Source organism: Ipomoea triloba, chromosome 2, assembly GCF_003576645.1.
Source record: "Ipomoea triloba cultivar NCNSP0323 chromosome 2, ASM357664v1".
In the NCBI taxonomy this organism is placed as follows: domain Eukaryota; kingdom Viridiplantae; phylum Streptophyta; class Magnoliopsida; order Solanales; family Convolvulaceae; genus Ipomoea; species Ipomoea triloba.
Genome location: NC_044917.1, coordinates 3,520,630 through 3,543,569, shown reverse-complemented (window position 1 = coordinate 3,543,569; position 22,940 = coordinate 3,520,630). Strand labels below are relative to the sequence as shown.

General features: G+C 36.3%; 2 protein-coding genes across 4 annotated transcripts; both read left to right on the top strand.

Annotated features, from left to right (window-relative positions):
• The first annotated feature begins 2,125 nt into the window (after positions 1–2,125).
• LOC116009675 (50S ribosomal protein L9) lies at positions 2,126–5,177 on the top strand. The gene is made up of 5 exons (XM_031248795.1): positions 2,126–2,498; positions 2,614–2,748; positions 3,423–3,530; positions 3,765–3,836; positions 4,736–5,177. The coding sequence occupies exons 1-5, from the start codon at positions 2,364–2,366 to the stop codon at positions 4,898–4,900; spliced, it is 615 nt and encodes a 204-aa protein (XP_031104655.1). The 5' UTR covers positions 2,126–2,363; the 3' UTR covers positions 4,901–5,177.
• A 2,209-nt stretch (positions 5,178–7,386) lies between these two features.
• On the top strand, positions 7,387–20,818 carry LOC116006619 (GBF-interacting protein 1-like). Of its 3 annotated transcripts, XM_031247062.1 has the most exons (11): positions 7,387–7,781; positions 8,466–8,509; positions 9,013–9,115; positions 10,006–10,123; positions 10,305–10,663; positions 10,781–10,957; positions 11,650–12,037; positions 12,547–12,844; positions 18,093–18,254; positions 18,678–19,166; positions 19,952–20,818. In XM_031247062.1, exons 1-11 carry the CDS (start codon positions 7,577–7,579, stop codon positions 20,243–20,245), a joined length of 2,637 nt encoding a protein of 878 aa, XP_031102922.1. In that variant the 5' UTR covers positions 7,387–7,576; the 3' UTR covers positions 20,246–20,818. The 3 variants fall into 3 exon arrangements, with proteins under 3 accessions (XP_031102922.1, XP_031102930.1, XP_031102939.1); XM_031247070.1 differs by lacking the exon at positions 18,093–18,254; XM_031247079.1 differs by lacking the exons at positions 7,387–7,781; positions 8,466–8,509 and having other exon boundaries at positions 10,343–10,663.
• The last annotated feature ends 2,122 nt before the right edge of the window (positions 20,819–22,940 follow it).

Below are 22,940 nucleotides of genomic sequence, written 5' to 3'. Positions count from 1 at the left end.
AAACAGTGTAAAACCCTAATGCTACATCTCTTTTATCTCTAAAACCAAACGCCTTTTTCTGCTGCTCAACTTCGGCTTCCACTGCCGGCCTCCGGGCGGAGCTCTAATGGAGCTTTGAGCCGGCGGTTTTGGTCACCTTCTATGTTAGCTCTCGCTCTTCTTCCATCCCGACCACCGTCGCAGCTCCGTCCGCCTCCGATCACCGCCACAATCTTCTTCTTCCGTTTTCTCTCCCTTTGAATAAAATAATAGTAGGTAGGTATTGGGGTTTGTGTTGGTAGTCTTGAACTCCCAACCCTACTTTGACTTTACCCACTTTTTATTTTCTCTATTATTGTGTTTTCCTCTCGTTAGTTTCACGAGCATTTTTCCTCTCGTTACTTTCACGAGCTTTTCATTTTTATTAGCATAAATCGTTTAGTTTGGTTTCGACAAGTGTTGATCTTATCCTGGGCGAGCAAAAAAGAATGATGACGAAGACCCAAATTTTCGATGAAGCTTTAATTTTCCTGAAGGAACATAGCTTCATAGTTATGAAACAGTCTGTGATTCAAGTTTTCTATAGCATAGTTAGAAAAGTTGTTTCTATGTCTGACTGTAAGGAATGGTTTACCATTTCATTGATCATTGATGTAAACGTTTTATGTTATGAATTAATGGAATAGCTACGTTTTATCTTCAAAGATATAAGGAGTTAAACAATTTTAAAGAAAAATACACTATTTACATAATAAGAGCAATTATATTAGATTAAGAAGAGCGATATCAAAAATCCAACACCCCCACTGAAGATCGAACTTGTGACCTCTTACATGAAAAAGTCATAATTATACCACTTGACATTTGACAATAGGATATTTAATTAATAATTCATACTCATTAGAAATATATTTGCCTATCATGTACGTGTGAACCTACCCCATATTTTCTATCAAATGTGTCAAGTATATCCGAGAATCTTCCCATTGTAATAATCAATGAACCTTGGAATATCAACATTGTAATAAGACATTCAATTTAATAAAAATATTTATCTAAGATTATTAATTCTAAATATAATTCTGGAGACTTTACTTTTTTTTTTTTAATTTAAATTTTAAATGCACGCTATGTGTAAATATTAGTTAATAGCGTAACTGATAAAAAAGTATAATGATATAAATAAATAAATTAACCCAGTCAAGTAGCTTGTAGCTTAATGACATCTGACTCTCTAAAATTATAATAGAGTTAGTATTATTGAAAGAAAAACTCATATTCCTTATAATTGATCCTTCAAATTAAGAATATCAATAAACAACTTGTAGACATATAGTCAAACGATGTAGTTACAAGTCAATGGTATGACAATAGTTATACAATGGATGTGAGTCCATATTGCAATGTGGATCCATCACAAATTACATATTGAATGTTTACAATTTCAGAACTCTATATTGAATAGTATAACACAATTTTTGAATCTATATAACAAAATTGTGAATATATAGTTAAAAAATTGTGAATATTGAGCAATGTAATTTTGTATATCGAGATTTAAAATTGTGAATATAGAGTTATAAAATTGTGAACATAAAATTCTAAAATTGTGAACATAAAATTCTAAAATTATAAACATATAATTTTTAAATTATAGACATGGACATGGGTCCACCTTACAAGGTGAACTCTGGTCCATAACATATTGGTCAACCATGCTTACCATAACTTCCTGTAGCCCATTACACATTCCAAAATCCAAACCCAAAGCCCAAAACCTACATTAGTTATACCATAGATCCGAATTCACATTGCAAGATAAATCATTATCAATTTATATACGGAAGGTTCACAATTCAAATTGCGACGTTTCAGTATATAAATTATGAACATTCAATATATAAATTGTAAACATTTAGTGTATAAATGGTGTATTTTGAAATCGAATTGACTTTGCAATATAGGTTCGAGTCCATTATTATGAACATTTAATATGTAAATTATGAATATTTAATATAGAAATTGTGTATTTTGAACTCGGATCTATATTGCATTGTGATCCTACGTACAAATAACTTGCCTAAAACCTAAATCCCAAAATCCTAATCTTTCTTTAAAAAAAAAACAAAACCTAATCGGTATATCAAACCTAAATTCTAATCGGTGTATCAACTAATTCATCGCCAATGCGACTCACATAAGCTGTAGTCAGCAATTCAGCCCTCGCCACTTAGCAGTCAGTCGCCCGGAGTCCGCCGGACTCACCCATCGCCACCACACACCGGCGGCAGATCATTACATTGCACAGGCAGGCAAGGGCGTAAGGCAGCAGTGCTGTACGCTGTTCTCTTACGATTCTGTTATCAATTTCACAGCCTAAAATAATGGCCTATGCACAAATCGGTAGAAATGCCGTCCGCCGCCAACTGAAGACTGCGTCTGATGGAGTGCTCCACCACCCGCTCTTCTACGCCGTTCAAGGCGTCCGCTACAGAAAAGTGGAAGTCATTCTCACTAGTGTGAGTTGGTTTTTGCTATTTTAGCCAATTTATTTGATTGATTTTGAGAAAATCCAGAAGTCCTGCACGCATTTTAAACCAATTTTAATTGATTATTAGTTTCGTTATGTATTAGAGCGTTAGCAAGCTTGGAAAGGTCGGCGATACTGTGAAGGTTGCACCGGGTTTCTTTCGGAACCATCTGATGCCAAAGTTGCTTGCTGTCCCTAGCATTGATAAGTATCGGCATCTCCTCGAAGATCAGCGCAAGGTTTTTGAACCCTCAAAATGAATATTTCCTTTACTTTTCTATACAGTTGTGCAATTTCCTCTTATATGTTTGGCATTTCTGATATAAACTAGGGAAATTCTTCAAAGGCATACTGAGAACACAGGTCCACTCTCCTAAATGTTCCAATAGAAAAAGAGGGGGAAATTCTGTGTCATTTGTTTATGATTAAAGAAAATCTCGTGTTAAATTTCAAATCTTTTGTAAATTTTGTCCAGTTTGCCTGTAAACCTATGTGGAACCGATATTGCAGGCTAATAGAATAACGTTGTTGTGTCCTTATTTAAGTTTTAGTGCGTATATGTGTATTAATGACTTCAATTTCTCATATCTGAAAATGAAATTACCACTTTATCTCTTGTTTCAGTGGAGACTATTTACCTATTGTGATCAAATACATCTTCCATATGCTTATATTTCTAAAGAATGAAACCTTTACCTTTCAGCCACAAGCTTATACATGTGAGTGCATCGGTGCAGCCACATGATTCCCTAGCGGAAACATTAGTCATATGGAATGGATCTATCTTCTTTTTCCATTAACACAGAATAATAATTTATTTCTCCAATACTTTTCCTTTCATTTAGTGCCAATATTGCCCTTGTATGTGGTGTGCGTAATATTAATCATTGTAGTATATCACTCATTTGGCCAGATTTACCAACCAAAAGAAGATGAAGAGGTTAAAGTGGTTCCACAGACCAAGGAAGATAGGATGAAAGAATACCAGGCAGCAGCCAATCGCCTTGATAGAACTAAAGTGGTGAGTATCCCCAGCCAAAAGCTTTTAGTCTCTACCTTGAAAGTTTTTCCTTTGTGGATGCTTTCTATTATACTTTTTTTTTCGCAATTTACTCTTCTGGGGAGGGGTAAAAGATAAATGATCTGCGGATAAAGTTCATGTATCATCTTAGAAGTTCTAAGGGCAATGAGAATCAACTATGGACCACTTGTTTTCCTAAACTTTCCTTCCCTATCTAACCTGCTTCACTTATAGGTTCTCAGAAAATTCATCAAGGTTGACAATGAGATACGAGAACCTGTAACAAAAGAAGAAATTGTAGATGAGGTAAGATTTCTTGGCATGGATGTTTTACCCTTCTGTTTTCCTTTTTCCTTTAGCCTTTTTTTTACTGAGAAAGCGTATGCGATGTTTATCTTCTGTCTTTGTGTATCCATCTATTCTTATGTTTTTGCTTCTGTGATTAATACCTAGTGTTTGGTAGGTATAGCTGAATGTTTTATTGGATGTAACTGGGAAAAGTTGATTGCTTTTGTACTGCAGAAAAAGAATTAGGAAAAGTATTCAGGGAAAACCATAATCTTCAAATCAATTGGTAATTGTTATTTGTTAGGAATGAGATCTGCATTGAAGGGAGAAAAAAAATCCAGAACCCTCTAATTTTTCTTCACCAACTGTTTTACATGTAAATAGAACCCAAAAACAACTATAACTGAATTTCCCGAGGTTGCTGCTCTTAATTCTGCACAATTTTTTAGTGACATATATACTCATCCTAATCTCTCCTCCTTTTGCTACATTTGGTTTATACTTACATGTTGGTTCACAACTCTATCCATTCAAATATTCAATGCCTATGCAGAAGAGGTCTTCTGATAGTTTAAGTGCACTGTGACTTCCTTTTGCACACTATTCTCTTTTATATGAATAGCTGTTCCATGCACATGGTATTGAAGCTGACATTAATACAATACGCAACTAGTCAACTACTAACGTAATCTCATAGTGACTTGAATTGGATTAGCTGCTTAACTGTAATATAGTTGGTAATATTTTCATGGCACCGGTATTCTACTGAACAAATGTGTTTCTGCATACTTGCTCTTGGATATTGTATCAAATGCGTTTATCACATATTGGTATTGTCCTGTTTGGCTGTTTCATACGACAGTAATTCTAATTGTGTTTTGTTAAGAAAAATTGTTAAACTTATTTGTCATGTTCAGGTTGCAAGACAGCTTTCTGTGAGCATTGAACCTGAGAATTTGCACTTACCTTCTCCTCTATCCTCTCTGGGTGAATTTGAAGTGCCACTTCGCCTACCAAGGTCCATCCCTTTGCCCGATGGAAAGGTGCAATGGGCTCTCAAAATCAAAATTCGGAGAAAATAAATAGGAGCGGTAACTCAAAAACACTTTTGCTACAAGAGGAGAGCTTGTTTTTTTTTAGCCGGGAATGCAAAAATAGTTGTAGATGAAGGGCTAAACGATCATTCCTAAAGAGTCTCCTGAATCTTAATAATGACAATTTGATTTAATGGTGCAAGTACTGCTGGCATAATATTTTGTAATCTTGGCTAGGAAAGGATTTGATTGTGATCTCCTATTCTTATTCTGCATTCATTTTCAGTGACAGAAGAGTACCACATAGGGAAGTTGCGGATTGAAAGCCATGCATTATGATTTATGCATACCCACCGTATTCAGCCCACAGATTTTCATGTTTTGTTTTACATGTAAAACCCATGAGTCCATGACCCAATGATGAGTCAAATTTCTACCCCCACCCCAATCTCACTAATATCTTTTTTTTTTATAACCCAACCTCACTAATATCTAGTTATCTACTACATCACAATCCTTGAAATTAGTGTAATTTCTAAATATATAAATTTTATATATTAATACTAAAATTAATGCTATAAAAAATTGAATTTAGAATAACTTCAAAACTCATTAATAGAATCATACACATAAAATATTACAAAAGAAATGCAATGAAATATATGTTCTTGGATCATAGTTGATCTATCGCTGATTTGTCGCATGACTTAAAGGTCATGATTGAAAGCGACAATGTGAGAGTTTGAATCTATAGGTCATGATTGGCGACAATGTGAGAGTTTGAATCTATAGGTCATGATTGAAAGCGACAATGTGAGAGTTTGAATCTATGATTGGGGTCCCAAATGAGTAATTCCTTACAAGAGCATTGTCATATTATTGCTTGTTGTAAACTTGCATTGTATTTAATGTTATGGTATATGGATTGAATTTTGGTGGTGAGGCCATATTAATTTTTTGAGTTGAAATGTATTGAGAAAGTATAAAATAGATAATTATTATAATTTTTTTAATTTTTTATTTTGAAGGTAAACGTAGCTATTCCATTAATTCATAACATAAAACGTTTACATCAACGATCAATGAAATGGTAAACCATTCCTTACAGTCAGACATAGAAACAACTTTTCTAATTATGCTATAGAAAACTTGAATCGCAGACTGTTTCATAACTAGGAAGCTATGTTCCTTCAAGGAGCCTTAAAGCTTCATCAAAGATCTGGGTCTTCATCATCATTCTTTTTTGCTCGCCCTAGGATAAGATCAACACTTGTCGAAACCAAACTAAACGATTTATGCTAATGATAATGAAAAGCTCGTGAAAGTAACGAGAGGAAAAAGCCCGTGAAAGTAACGAGAGGAAAACACAATAATAGAGAAAATAAAAAGTGGTAAAGCCAAAGTAGGGTTGGGAGTTCAAGACTACCAACACAAATCCCAATACCTACCTACTATTATTTTATTAAAGGGAAAGAAAACGGAAGAAGAAGATTTGTGGCGGTGGTCGGAGGCGGACGGAGCTGCAACGGTGGTCGAGGCGGAAGAAGAGCGAGAGTAAACGTAGAAGGTGACCAAAACCGCCGGCTCAAAGTTCCATTAGAGCTCCGGCCGGAGGCCGGCGGTGGAAGCCGAAGTTGAGCAGCAGAGAAAAGCTTTTTGTTTTAGAGAGAAAAGGGAGGCAGCATTATAATTTTTTGTCAACTTGGTATTAGGAGAATCCAATTTACATCCATGCTATATATATAATATAAAATGTTTACATGGTTCAAATCAAATAAGCCTTGATGCAATCAGAAACCGTAATGCTGTCTCCCTTTTCTCTCTAAAATCAAGCGCCTTTCTCTGCTACTCAACTTCGGCTTCCACCGCCGGCCTCCGGGCGGAGCTCTAATGGAGCTTTGAGCCGGCGGTTTTGGTCACTTTTACGTTTCTCTCGTTTCCTTCGTCCGCCTACGTTTGCTCTCGCTCTTCTTTTGCCTCGACCACCGTCGCAGCTCCGTCTGCCTCCGACCACCGCCACAGATCTTCTTCTTCCGTTTTCTTTCCCTTGAATAAAATAATAGTAGGTAGGTATTGGGGCTTGTGTTGGTAGTCTTGAACTCCCAACTCTACTTTGACTTTACGCACTTTTTATTTTTTCTATTATTGTGTTTTCCTCTCGTTACTTTCACGAGCATTTTTCCTCTCGTTACTTTCACGAGCTTTTTATTTTCATTAGCATAAATCGTTTAGTTTGGTTTCGGCAAGTGTTGATCTTATCCTGGACGAGCAAAAAAGAATGATGACGAAGACCAGATCTTTGACGAAGCTTTAAGTTTCCTGAAGGAACATAGCTTCATAGTTATGAAACATCTGCGATTCAAGTTTTCTATAGCATAGTTAGAAAAGTTGTTCCTATGTTTGACTGTAAGGAATGATTTACCATTTCATTGATCGTTGATGTAAACGTTTTATGTTATAAATTAATGAAATAGCTACGTTTACCTTAAAAAAAAAATCAAATAAGCCTTACTCAGCTCCTAGCTCCTGCAAAATTTTAGAGCTAAATAAAAACAATTTGAGATCAGAATATTCAAAACCCTTTTCCCTCTGCCCCTTCTTAATCGCCAGATACATATATATTCTCTTTTCTCTCTCTATCTCTCTCTCTTTCTATATAGATACATATATACAATATAGATCCATACACAGATAAATAGCTAGTATATACACAGATTGCGGGGTATGCTGAAGATGAGCAGCAGCGACAGCAATAGTGGGGTTGCTGGAGGAGCAGAGGTATGCAAGGGTTCAATTCCGAGCAGTGTGTGGAAGACGATCCAGCAGATAAAGGAGATCACCGGGAATCACAGCGAGGAGGAGATATATGCGATGCTCAAAGAATGCTCCATGGATCCTAATGAGACTACCCAGAAGCTCATCTTTCAGGGTGGGTCCCATTTTCTCTGTGTTTGCGTCATGTGTATACGTATACTGCTTTTTTTTCTCCAGTTTACTGAGTGACGTAGTTTGGTTTTCTCTTCACCTTTTTTTTATTTGATCTGTATGCACTATACAGTTTGATTACTTGCCACGTTCAATTTTCTGTTAGATTTCTTTCCATATATATATATATATATATATATATATATATATATATATTGTGATTTCTTAATTTTTATCTGGTTTTAGGGAGTATACGCATGTTTTTGAACTGCATTAGGTAGTTTCACCAGTGTTTGGAAGTGGGGTGGGGTGGGGTGAGGGGAAGACAGTGAAAGGAAATAGCTTGGTGTCAATGTATGCTAAGAGTGTGTTCACCATTTTGTGATTCCAGGTGAAAAAGGAAGCTTTTTTACTTTTGACATTTTGAGAATAATTCATATTAGTTTAGCTTTCTGGAATTCTCTGAACATTATGTTTGGTTCAATTGAAGAACTTGTTTTTCCCTTCTTTTTGCGAAGCATAGCATTTTTGCATGAGTTGCTAGTTATTTTTGTAGTGAATTCCATGAATTTGTTGGACAATTTTCCCAAACCCCATAGCATAAAGGATATTCTTTTCTTTTATGATTTTCCTTCATTAATTGCCTTCTTTCTCCTTGCAAAATAAATTTTTATTTTTTCTGTTGCAGATACCTTTCATGAAGTAAAAAGGAAACGTGATCGGAGAAAAGAGGTATTTAGCTTTATTATCCAAATGTCACTGAGAGACCCTATGAGCATATAGCAACAGCAAATATATTTATCAGTAAATTTCTGAAAGCAGGATGAAACTCATGTAGGCTTTTTTTGAAAAAAAAATTGTTTGTGCAATGTATTGATGTAATTAAGTAGCCACGTTTTCATGATCCTTATTGCATGTATTGTAACCTTTGAATACATGACACACTAACAATCTGTAGGTAGAATCAGTTATAGAAACAAAACACTTCATTTTTTCCCCTGTAAGTCCATAACTATATGGTGTCTTAACTTGCATGAGTTGCAGATTAGCAGTTTGGTATGCTTTCATAATCCCTATGCTATTTAGTGGTTGACATGCTTTGGTTTGAGGTGAATAATGAGACTTCACCTTACTTTAATGGTTTCATTGCCTTCAATTTTTACTTTGATCTTACTTCTCTCATATTTTCCCTCTTTTTCTTCCATTGCAAAGGACTTAGATATTTTTCTTTTCAGAATGTGAACAATAAGTCTGGAGAGCTTAATTGGAAAGCAGGCACACAGGGGCAGGGGAATAAAGGTGGCTTTGGAAACTATTCATCTTGTTATGCATCTCATGGTAAACCTCCATTCTAGAACTCCTTTCTTTGATATTTTCTCTAAACGATTTCCAAAAAGCAATATGGAAATCTCAAGATCTTTTGGTACACATTCTCATGATATATATATTTTTTGGAAGATTTGCTTTTTCATGATCATACCGTTATTATCTTCCCCTTTGTAATGCACATCATTGAGATTTCCTTTAACTATAGTTTTTAACATCAAACCAAGGGTTAAAAATGAGCACACTCTGTGCTTACTATAATCACCTCTTTTTGAAGTCAACAAGCTACATTGCATTATTGTTTCTTATAATTTTGTAAAGAATAAATTTCACTTTTGGTTCTTTGACTATTATACATGAATCACATTTGGTCCTTGACTATTAAAATTTTCTAATTAGGTGCATGACTATGTAATTTGTATCACATTTGGATTTGGTCCTGCTGTCCAATTTCCCGGCCAACTATTGCCGGAAATGCTCCTTCCGGAAGAAGCAAATGTAGTGTTCCTTCCGGAAGAATCAAATATAGTGCTCCTTCTGGAATCCGGCAATAGTTGGGTGGGAAATTGGACGATAGGATCAAATGTGATACAAATTACATAGTCATGCACCTACTTAAAAAATCTTAAAAAATTTTAATAGTTAAGGACCAAATGTGATTCATGTATACTAGTCAGGGGACAAAAACTGAAATTTTCTCTTTTGTAAACTATGAGATGGCTTCAATGGTTTTAGACACTTGCATTCCTTTTTCTGATTATTGTTACTCTGATAGTAATCTAGATTCTTGATGACACAATATGATAATGTATCTCTGGAAGAACCTTAGCTTGATTTAGATACCTAGATGAGCCCTGCTTAACTGTGAACCTGATTATATTTATTTGTGCTCACATTTTTAGATGCCGGTGGTGGAAGGAAGTTAATTTCTGGTAAGGTAAATGGAATCAGCCAAATTTTGGAGAAGAGCATTAGCCCAACCTCCATCCCTAGTTCTCAGACAGAGAATAATAATACAAGGTGGTACAGATGTGCACCTTGCTATTTTGTTTATAATTAATTGATCTTGTATCCATGTTCCTTGAACTGTTAGACTGTGCTTCTAGGGTTGCATATATTCTGGATAAACTGTTCATCACCTTCCAATGTTTCTTATTGATGCACTAATTTTGTCATTGTTATTACCAATTTCCTTCTTCAGCTTGTCAATAGCTTCACCTAATGAACCTAGTGGTGTAGCTTATGCACCAACTACAGGTGCTGTTGCTGGTAAGTTGGAGGGGCAACCAGAGCATCTTATTGATGCAAAGAAAAGCCCCAAAGTTGAAGAAGTGACCAGCGATATGCATGGCCAGCAAATGCAGAATCCCAGTAACTCTACTGCTACCAATGCCTCATTTCCTTCATCAGGAGTTAATTTCTCTGCTTCCGATCCAGTGCCATTCCCATCACAAGGTGCACAGCCTGATGGTATGGGTGCAATTCAACATGAAGTAGGAAACCGGCATGCTCCTGATGAACACTTACCTTCCAACTCCAATGATAACGAAGTGACTTCTGGTAAAGGCTTTCATCAATAAATTGAAGTGCATTGTTAATGTTCTGATCTTATGAAGATATATTTTCCTTACATTGTAAATATATTATAATCCTTGTTTCTGTCAATTATTAAAACAGCCACTTCTGAGGTTGGGAGCTCAGATGTGCAAGGAAAAATGCCTAACAAGTCCCAGGGACCTGGAGAGGATTTGCCTATAGAATCCTCACAGCCTGTTTCAACTCTAGATGGTTGTTCTGTTGGTAGGCTTTCATCAAATTACAACAATCGGTTACTGGTAACCGGGCCACAAAAAGGTATACAGCTTTGACATTCTAAATATACAGTATTTTTATGCCATGAGTCCATGATATTCTTGGTTGAATTCTGCTGCTTTTGCTTGGTGTGATAATCACGGGCCTAGTTTTTATGCTGAGCATTGCTTACCAAACTAGTCTATTGCAAAGGATGCAGCCGGTATAAACCATTTTATCACTTATTTGTCAGAAGTAGTGTGCTTTAGTCTTTCAATTTGGACATTGGTGTATGGACTTATCTTAGTTTTGTCTTTTTATTTCTTATGCTATATAAACAGATTATTTTTTGTTTACCTATTTGTTCGATGTAGGTTGCTTCTTCTCTTGAATATAGTTTGGAATATGATAAGGGTATTGCTTATCTGGGGTGAGGTTTTAATTTAAGATGTCCAGTGTGGCAGTGTCCCTTCTCAAGTGTTGTTGCTTTATTATGAAGACTGTTTTTTTGAAATATTATTATGAAGACTGTTAAATGACTTAAAATCCAAAATAGAAAGTTTGCTACCCTTGCTACTCCGTACTTATTAATCTACAATATGTCATATGAAAATGAATGAATATGGAGTATAAGTTAGGAGTTACACTATGCGGTACAGTAAGTATTAATTAATACGGAGTATTATTTATTTGTCTCATGTGAATATAGTTAAGCACTTAATGTATTAGCTTGGTTTTTGTGTGTTTTGTAATAGCTGGCACTGTTAAAGAGTGGAAACCAAAAGCTACGAGTGCAAATCCTGATCTGGTGTATGTTACAGCTGTTTCATCTGAAGTGCCTACAGTTTCAGTTGAACCCAATGCTGAAGTTCAGCCTATACCTGTTGCTCTGGGTGCAGAAGAAGCTGGTTTTGACCTTCAAAAGAAGTTTGAGGAGTCTCACATTTTGGATGTTCAACATGTTATCATCCCAAATCACCTTCATGTACCTGAAGCTGAAAAACTTGGATTTTGTTTTGGAAGCTTTGATGCTATACATGGCTTAAACACAACCTCAAACAGTGGAACCAAGAATGATAAGAATCCATCTCTTTCTGAAACTTCTGATGCTATTGAAGAAACTGCAAAGGAACAACTTCCAAGGTCTCTCTCTCTGCACCTTAGTAAAATACAATTCCTATGATTTTCAAATTCTTGTTTATAAATACTCTGCATCACTTATATTTGTATCCAGAACACCAGTGGGACAAAAAGAGATTGGTATCCTAAAATTAGAAGTGGAGATACTGATCGATGTGAACTACTCAGTATATTTTACTTCTACCACTTTATTTATTTTTTAATGGCTAGTGGAAGTTAGAAAGGGTATGGAAAGTCAATTGGAAATTGCTCCTTATTCTTCTCTTGGTTTCCAACGCCAAACAAGATCTTGATTGGAACTGTGGAAGTGTGATAAAGAATTAAAGATTTTTATTTATTTATATCTTGTAATATCTTTGTCTACTTGGGCTCAGGAAGCAAAGGGAACAAGCTCAGCTTATGTGAGCTTGAAATTCTTTATCCTCATTATCATATATTTTCTTTTTAACATCCAGCTATATTCTCATCTTTCCTAGCATTTTTCAATGAGTGGATTTCATGATTGTTTGCAGTGATGGAAGTGCATTGGCAATAGCAGATATGGCAGATTATCCTGATCCTCCACCATCATCATCTTCAGAGGGGCAGGAGAATCTATTATCCAAGGCCAAGGGGGATGAGCTTTCTTCCTCTATTGTAGAATCCAACGAATCAAAACAAGAGAATGTGCATGGTGATCATCAATATTCCATTGTACAGACATCCCCTAACCACAGTGGCATCATGCCACCAATACTAGGCAGTCAGCTTGGACCTCTTGAAAACTCTGAATCTCAGGCTTGTGACATTCCACAGCTTCCAAATGTTGTTGTAAGTCTCCTTTCTCTGGTCTTCACGATATGTTCTCTGGTTATTGTTGAAATATTAAATATATCTGCCTTGGGCAGTCCACATCTTTGACTTCTTGGGCAGACTTCTTGAGCAGTGCAGTGTAGTGTCTACCTAGAGCAGTGTAGTTTTATTATGTCTCTTGTGTGTATATATATTAGTGTGTATATCTGAAATAATAGAGAGTAGAGAGTAGAAACATCTTGTAATCTTTGTATAGATCAGAAATATAAATCAGAAACTTTTCTTTCAGTTCTGAACATCAGTTTTCTGCATTTTTTCTGGTCTGAAACATCAGTTTTCTACATGGTATCAGAGCTCAAGTTCTGAAACCTGAAAGTCTTGAAAAATCTCCATTTTCTGCTCTGAAAACCTCATTTTCTGCTCTGCAAGTCTCCATTTCTGCAGCAGAAAATCTCCATTTCTGCCCAGAATATTAGTCCTAAATCAATTTCAGTTCTGATATCCCAGAAAATCTCCATTTCTACCCAGAATATCAGTCCTAAATCCATTCCAGTTCTGATAATCATCCTTCACCAAATCTCTACAGCAGATTTTTTGTTTTGTCATCCCTCACCAAAAAAAAAAAAATCTGCAGCAGCTATGTCTAAACTTGATGAAATCCTTCCAGCAGATTCTTTACCTTTGGATTATTCATCCAATTCATCACATCCTTCTCACTCGGCTGTCACAAATCATCCCAACCTTCCTCAAGCCCTCAATGTGGCTACAACATCTGAAGCATCACCCAATGAAGTCGGTCCGTGCTCAAAAATTCAACTTGAGGCACTGCAGAAGATATTTGGGCAGCTATCTGCTGCAAAACAACCAATTCCACCTTCAGCCAAAGCACATGGTAGTATGATAAGTCATCAAGGTAACACCTCTCATGCATTTGCTGCAAATTCCAACAACACAAGTCCTTGGATTGTGGATTCTGGGGCATCAGACCATATGTCAGGTGATCTAAAGGTTTTCCATACATTCAAACTGTGTATTTATCCCACCACGGTCAGAATTGCTGATGGATCCCTCTCCAGTGTGATAGGAACAGGATCAGTCAGACTAACTAATGAACTTCTCCTTTCATCCGTTCTCTTTGTTCCTAAACTAAACTGCAACCTACTCTCCATCAGCAAACTCACTAGGGACATGAATTGTGTGACTAAATTCTATCCTAATCATTGTGAATTTCAGGTTGTGGGCTCAGGGAAGGTGATTGGCAGTGCTGAAGTTTGTGGTGGTCTCTATATTCTCAAAAACACTCATGAAAATAAACAAGTTCCCAAGTCAGGTTATGCTTTCAATTCTGGTTTCAATTCTGTTTCTGTTTCTGTTTCCAATGAGAGTCTAGTCATGTTGTGGCATTTTCGTCTTGGACATCCAAATTTTATTTATCTTGAAAAATTGTTTCCTAGTTTATTTACCAGTAAAAAGCCCAACCTTTTTCATTGCGAAGTATGTCAACTCGCAAAACATACTCGAAGCATTTATCCAAGTAACCCTTACAAACCTTCTCAACCATTTTCATTAATTCATAGTGACATTTGGGGACCTTCAAGGGTGAAAAATGTTAATGGTTCTAGATGGTTTGTATCCTTTATTGATGACCACACTAGACTCACATGGACATTCCTCATGAAAGAAAAATCTGAAACTGCATCAATCTTTAAAGTTTTTCATTCCATGATTCAAAATCAGTTCAAACAAAAAGTTCAAGTCTTGAAAACTGATAATGGGAAAGAATATTTCAACTCAATTCTTGGTTCATACTTGTTAGATCAAGGAATTGTCCATATTAGTTCCTGTGTCGACACCCCTCAACAAAATGGGGTGGCTGAAAGAAAAAATAGGCACCTCCTTGAAGTATCTCGATCCATCATGTTTTCAAATCATGTGCCTAAACATTTTTGGGGGGAAGCTGTTCTTACTGCCACTTATCTCATAAACCGTATGCCTAGTCGTGTTTTAAAGTTCAAAACACCACGAACTCTGTTCCTACAAGCATTCCCTCATCACTCAGTTTTTTCTTCAGAATTGCCACTTAAAATCTTTGGTTGTACTGCGTTTGTCCATATCTATGATCACAAAAGAACAAAACTTGACCCCAAATCACACAAATGCATCTTCATTGGGTACTCTAGTACTCGAAAGGGGTACAAATGTTACTCCCCATCCACAAAAAGAGTTTATCATACTCTGGATGTCACCTTTTTTGAACACCAATCATTCTTTCCCAAATCTGGTATTCAGGGGGAGAATTCGAGGGAATACCAACTCTGGGAAACACTTCAGGACAACCAGGCTACCTCTTTTTTCCCTAATGTCCCATCATACCAGCATCAAACCACTCTAACACAACCAAATTTATCACCTCCATCATCTGGTTTTCCTTTGCCTTTTCAATCAGATGCGACTCCAGAAAACATGGTCTGTCAACCACCATCCTCTCTCCCTACAATCAACCCACCTTCACCTCTAATCAACCACCCATCCTCAGAAAACACGCTACCAAATTCACCTCCTCAAGCACCACTTGAAGAAAGAAACAAAGAACTTCGTGTTTATAGAAGGAGAAAATTTGAAAATATAGAGGCCAACATACAAAGCAAGGACTGTTCAAGCACACATCCGAGCTCACTTGACCTTGAAAATCATGAAGGTAAGGACCCTATGTCCAATGCGTTTGTACCTACTACCATTGATAATATTGATTTGCCTATTGCTCATCGAAAGGGTACTAGAACATGCACTAGTCATCCTATAGAAAGGTATGTTGCCTATGGGAAATTAACTCCTATGTATCGAGCTTTTGTCTCTTCTCTTGATCTTGTCCAGATTCCCACAAACATCTATGAGGCACTAAGAGATCCCAAATGGAAGGTTGCTATCGATGAGGAAATCAATGCTCTTGAGAAAAATGGCACATGGGTTCTTGTTGACTTACCTCAAGGAAAACATGCAGTTGGATGTAAGTGGATTTTCACTATCAAGTACAATCCAAATGGGAGCATCAATAGATTCAAGGCTCGGTTGGTTGCTAAGGGGTTCACTCAATCATATGGTGTTGACTATCAGGAGACCTTTGCGCCTGTTGCCAAACTCAATACAGTAAGAGTTTTGTTATCACTTGCTGTAAATTGTGATTGGCCTTTATATCAATTGGATGTAAAAAATGCATTCTTAAATGGAGAATTGGAAGAAGAAGTCTATATGGAAATTCCACCAGGTTTTGAGAAGAACTCTAGCGGAAGATTGGTATGCAAACTAAAAAAGGCTCTCTATGGCTTGAAACAATCACCTCGGGCATGGTTTGATAGGTTTGCAAAGTCAATTGTAAAAATTGGATACACCCAGTGCCAAGCTGATCATACCTTGTTTGTGAAATTCTCTTCAACAGGAAAATTAGCGATTCTTATTGTCTATGTGGATGACATAATCCTAACTGGAGATGATTCAAGTGAGATTTCAAATCTCAAGAGATTTCTTGCATCAGAATTTGAGATCAAAGACTTAGGACCCCTCAAATACTTTCTTGGAATGGAGGTAGCTCGATCTAAAGAAGGGATTGTTGTATCTCAAAGGAAGTATATCTTAGATCTTCTAAATGAGACTGGAATGCTTGGGAGTAAGCCAGCAGATACTCCAATGGATCCTAACTTAAAGACAAACCGGAGTGGGGAACCAACTCCAGTGGAGAGGGGGAGTTATCAAAGATTAGTGGGAAAACTAATTTATCTCTCCCATACTAGGCCAGATATTGCTTTCCCTGTTAGTATTGTAAGTCAACATATGCACAACCCCAATGAGGAGCATTTGGAAGCAGTTTATCGTATTCTAAGGTACCTCAAAATGACACCAGGTCTTGGGTTACACTTCAGAAAACATGACAATCGAGACCTAGAAGTCTACACGGATTCTAGTTGGGCTGGAGAGTTGACTGATAGGCGATCAGTTAGTGGTTACTGTACCTATGTATGGGGAAATCTGGTCACTTGGCGTAGCAAAAAACAGTCAGTGGTCTCTCGGAGCAGTGCTGAATCAGAATATCGTGCACTGGCATTAGGTATATGTGAAGGGATGTGGATTAAAAGGTTGTTGAATGAATTGAAAATTGAGGTTCCTAGATCCTTCAAAATGCACAGTGATAGTCAAGCTGCCATCAGCATTGCTAAGAACCCAGTTCATCACGATAGAACAAAGCATGTTGAAATAGACAGGCATTTCATTTATGAGAAGATGAATTCAAGAACCATTGAACTCAACTACATTCATACAAAGAAACAAATTGCTGACATATTCACAAAGGCTCTACCTAGGACAAGATTTGAAGAATTCAATTCCAAGCTGGGTTTGTATAATATATACAACTCAGCTTGAGGGGGAGTGTTGAAATATTAAATATATCTGCCTTGGGCAGTCCACATCTTTGACTTCTTGGGCAGACTTCTTGAGCAGTGCAGTGTAGTGTCTACCTAGAGCAGTGTAGTTTTATTATGTCTCTTGTGTGTATATATATTAGTGTGTATATCTGAAATAATAGAGAGTAGAGAGTAGAAACATCTTGTAATCTTTGTATAGATCAGAAATATAAATCAGAAACTTTTCTTTCAGTTCTGAACATCAGTTTTCTGCATTTTTTCTGGTCTGAAACATCAGTTTTCTACAGTTATATACTTATGTGGCTCCATTTACATAAATTTACTTTAAAATGTCGACCTGGTCTTTTGATTATAATCCTTAGCTTTAGAGAATACCTGATTGGCTGATTGCTTTCCTGACTTGTACTATTAAAATTGTTCCTCATTGAAATGAACTGTATATGGCTCCCCACATTTGCCAATGGCATGTGGAGAGCACCTGGGGTTGAAAATAGTTCTTTGCTAGGACAAACATTGTTTTCCACAAAGTTACTCCAAGAGGCAATAAGCTGGACCAAACAATGTTTTTCACAAAGTGCTCTTTCAAGTAGAAGAAAGGCTATTTGCCTCCTTTTTTGTGGGAAGCCTCAATTTGAAGCTAATTTGAAAAGCTCTTTTGTGGAGAGACACAAACCTGTTAATGAAATTATATTATATTCCAAAATTAGACACATTGATTCTAAATAATTACAAGAAATATATTCTGAAATGTTCTTTTATATGCTCTTTTTAAAATATATCCTTTTACCTTTTATCTACTCGGGCCAAACAAGCACCAAATCTATAAATCTATTAACTTATCTGTCTAGGTTCCACAACCATTTGATCCAAAAAGCTACTATCCTCAATTCTGTCGGTCTAGTGGGGATGGTGATGGCCGCATTTCACCCTTCCATTCAGCAGGTGTTCAGGCCAAGTACAATGGAAATGTTGCAAATATATCCACACAAACTACGCAATCTAATCAAGAGGTCTGACAATTATCAGAACTTTTGCTTATCTTTATTCTTTTTTTTTTTTGTCTGGGAAATTAAAGGGGGAGAACTGGATGGAGTAAAAAGGAAAAAAGTTGTCTTCAACTCCTAGAGAGAATGTTATTTTCCTGAAAAGAGGATAAATACTTATTTTATCAGTTCATGAAAAACAGTGTTGGCAGAGCTGGGATTTTAGATCAGTGGAAGCACAAAGAAAATGCATTTTTTGAGTAGCAAATTTGTGTTTTAAATACACTTCTGATCCTATTTTTGCACAATATTACATTGTTCAAACCCTAGGCCGGAGCATGTGAAATTTCAACCTTGTGTTTATGCTTATTGGTTGACTATGTAACCTTTTCTGCTCAATGATGGATTAGCATACATATGCTGACTTAAGTATATTTAAATTGATTACAGGGCGCCAACCCTCTGGTCTTAACTACAGCAGCTGCTGCATCACTTGTGACTCAAACTGCTGGGCTTCATCAAAGTTCTATAGCTGTACCTCAACCCCCTCTTGCAGTATACCGACAACCATCTGGGGTGCACCTTACCCACTACCTGCCAAATTATTTTCCTTATGGTCACTATTTTTCACCATTTTTTGTTCCACCACCAGTGATGCATCAATTTCTGAGCAATGGTGCATTTCCTCAGCAACCCCTGGCTGGCAGTGTTTATCCACCTCCAGCAGCAGCTGCCAAGTATTCACTTTCACAATATAAGCAGGGAGCTAATGTGCCAAATTCAACTCATGTTGGACTTCCTGGTAGCTATGGACCATTTGGTTCATCGACAGCTAATTATAATCCTCCTTCCGCAGCAACAGCAGGGAATCCAACATCTAATGAAGATCTTTCTTCATCTCAATTGAAGGAGAGTAGTGTTTATGACAGCGCGCAACAGGTTGGTTTAAGTTACATTAGAATTTCTATGAACATACCTTCTTTTCTATTTACCATGTATGTTTTTCCTTTCGGAGCCGTGTCATTTACCCCGCCTTTAGTTCATGGAAGGGTAGGGTCATTCGGGAAGGGAGAGGAGAAGAGGAATGAGCATTTTCTTCCATTTGTGTGAGTATTTTTTGTACTGATCCTGGTGTTTGGTATGCTAGGAAGTCCAATGTTGGACTGAAACCTCAGACCTCTACTACTCAGCAAGGAAAATCCTCCTCCTGACTGTACTAGCCCCTATGATTTTCACCCAACCAAACACAATCTCTAGTAGCAATATCAATATTTTGTTTTTGTTATTATGAACTTTGAAAATGTCAAGTCGGTAATAGGTCTATGGTTTGTATGGCCAGTATGATATCCCCTTTGTACTGAAAACAGGTTCATTTATTTTTTAAATGTCATTAGGTGGCACATAACATTTTTAGGGTTCAAATTGCTATCCCTTGCTGATGCAAGCCATTATTGTCTGGAAAAAAGAAATGAAAAGAAAGATTGGGCAAAACTAGCCATCGACTAATTGCTGATGTTGCGTTATGGGGCTTTTACATGATCGAAAGAGCATTTTGACTGTGTTGGTTGAAGTTTGTGTAGAATCTGTTCTAATTGAAATTTTAAATATCAATTGCTCACAGAGCATTTTTGTGAAGGGCCAACTGATAAGAAAACTGATTTTCAATTGTCACGTGAATTGTTTTATATTGCTGATTAATTATCAAGGCGGTTTGATCCTTGCAGAATGAGGGGTCTGGTGTCTGGATTACTGCACCTGGTCGAGATGTATCTAGCTTGCAGGCTAGTCCTTTTTACAGTCTTCCTCAGAGTCACATGGCGTTTACACCCACACAGCCTGGGCATGGACCCATTGCCGGTATTTATCATCCAGTACCTCCAGTTACTAACCCTGCTCTTCTTCACCCACTCCTGCAGCAGTCTCAAGCCATGGCTGGTCCCGTTGATATGGTGGGACCGACAGCTACTGTCTATCAACAACCACAGTATTCTCAACTTAACTGGCCAAACAACTTCTAAGGAATAGTATTGTTTCACAAACTGGAAACAAGAAATGCCAATCCCCACCATTTTTGCAACTTGGAGGAAACTGCATGATGGTATCATTTACTGCAGGTTTAGTGTAAAATGATGATTAAGTCATCCAAACGGACAAGGGAAAAGGAAAAAAAAAAAAAATAGTTGGCCGGAGACATCGTCTTTTCATTGCTTAAGAGGAGGATTCAAAGGGCGTAATCCTCCCGCAACAATTGATGCCAGTTAGACTTCATTTAACAGGTACACATGAATTGTTTTTCCTGGGCATTTGTTAGCCCCTCTGAACCTTCAGATTACTTGGATATCTGTGAAAGTTGGACATTCCTATATTACATTCTGCATCTTTTCCCTTCTGGAAGGTTAGCCCTCAGGAAAGCAACGAGGTTTTTTTTTTTTTTTTTTTGGGAGTCTAGGATGTCTATTGTTTAGGCACATTCTTTGTTTTGCTTCATTGTCACTTGTAAAAAGGTTAATTTTGACAGCAAGAAGGGATGTACCCGGATGTGTTGTAATTGGTTTTGTTATAAGTAAAATGCAGCTTTTGTTGTTGGTTCATGTTTGTGTGTTCAAGGAAAGATGTATATGTTGGAACAATGCAAAGTCATTGGGTTTTGTGGTTCTCTTCTATCCTGTTGGTTTGGTCTTCACTTAATATTCATCACAAGATGATGAATGGCCAACAAAACAAGCATAGTGGAACCTTTTGGCTATATGCCTATATACCATTAATTTTTTTTTTCTACCAATAAACCTGTTATTTACAAAAATGTTGCTATTATTATTATTTTTATTTATTTAAAACAAGAGATAACATTGTAAAATTTTTAATAGTAAATTTCCAACCCTTCATTGGGATTAACAAATTCAAGGCCAGGTCTTTATGCGACATTTCGGTTGGATTGTTGGAAATACATGGTCTTGATTGATTTGAACTACCTTTCTTTAATTTATTATTATTTTTAATTGGTGGTGGAAATTCCAACGTTATACAAGAACATCCTCGGTCATATATAGACTTGAAGTGGAGAAATACAATATGCATGGTATACAATTCAATGCTAAAATAAGTCAACAAATGCTGGCTTGAATTAGTAATAACAAGAGTATATGGTCTCTCAAATGAGTTAAAACTTGTTTATATTAGTTTACTTCATTATTTGACTTAGTGCACATCTTTAGATAGCAATTACAAATATTTTCTTAGACAACCCCAGTTAAATTGATTGAATGTCAATAGGTAACTCCCATTAAGAGTGAAGCTTGTAACGTTGTGGTTATCAAGTCAACAGTCTGACCATCTTGGTTGGAATTATGACATCTCTTTGTGGGAGTTGTCTGTAGGTAAGTTATGAACAACCTAAATTGATTTACGTCATTGTGGTTTTTTGTTAATTATGATTACATAATAAGCTTAACTTAAGATGTACATTTAAAAGTTCACATAAACTTATTTTATTTTTTATTTTTTAAAAAGGAGTATATGCTTAACTAATTACTTACCAACCATCAAAAAGAGTTGCGATACAGATTTTGCAAATACCATTTTTTAATTGTGTTCTTCACAATTAAAAACAAAAACAAAAAATGTCATTATAATAATCATAGATAACATTACCCAAACAAAGTATCCATATGGCGTTGATTGGTTGGTTCACTTGTTGATTGTTATTTGGTCATTCCATTTCCCGGCCAGCTGCGCTATTTCGTAATGAACGGCGCAATCTACTCACACGACACTCAATAATGCATTAATGCATTCGTATTCTTTTTATCTTATCACAAGTTTTATTAACCAGTCAATTAAAATTACAAATTAATCATGTTTATAGTATATAAGACATAAAAAATAACGAAACATTTTCTTATAAATTAAGTTAGAAGAGACTAACATAATCTTATTTACACCCCAATGAATTTAATTCATTTATTTTCATCTTATAGTACATGTATATTTTAAAAAGTTTATTTACTTAAAAAAAATTAATGAAATTTCGTTGCATATTTATTGTTTTTTTTTTTCACTGAAGTATCATCAATCAATAAATTAAAACGATACTCTTTAGACACAAAATCCTTTCTCACTAACACAAATTTTGGCATATAATATAATAGGTGATTGAATTGATGATAGGGGGTGACGTCAAATTCATTCAATAATTCAAAACACAATCAATCTCCCAATTAAGATTAGGTTAAAAGAACAGCAGTACAGGTACGATAGGCGCATACGACAATCACTGCAAAAGTTTGATTAGCAATATGTTTTTGTTTGGGCTAGGTGGGGCCTGCTTGAATTGGCTTTTAGGTTCAATCTCCATTTCACAATTCACAGGTGTGGTTTCTTCCTTACCTAAGACAAGAAATTTAGGGTTACATCAGGGACCACCCACCCCACAATACACTTATATATATACCTCCTCAATGCCCTCAATGACTTTAGTTTGGTCCGCTAATTAAGATAATAATTACATTTTGTATAGATAATGATGAAAACTTACATTTACTATTTGAGGATGTGTACTGAGTAAATCTAGCATTGTCACTCTAGCACGTAAAATACCACACTGAGATAAATAAATTTAAGTACCCCATAGTTGACTGGTTCAAACTAATAATAGATTGCTCCCAATAGTAGTTGAACTTGAAATTTTGTGGTTATCGAACCAACAACTTGAGT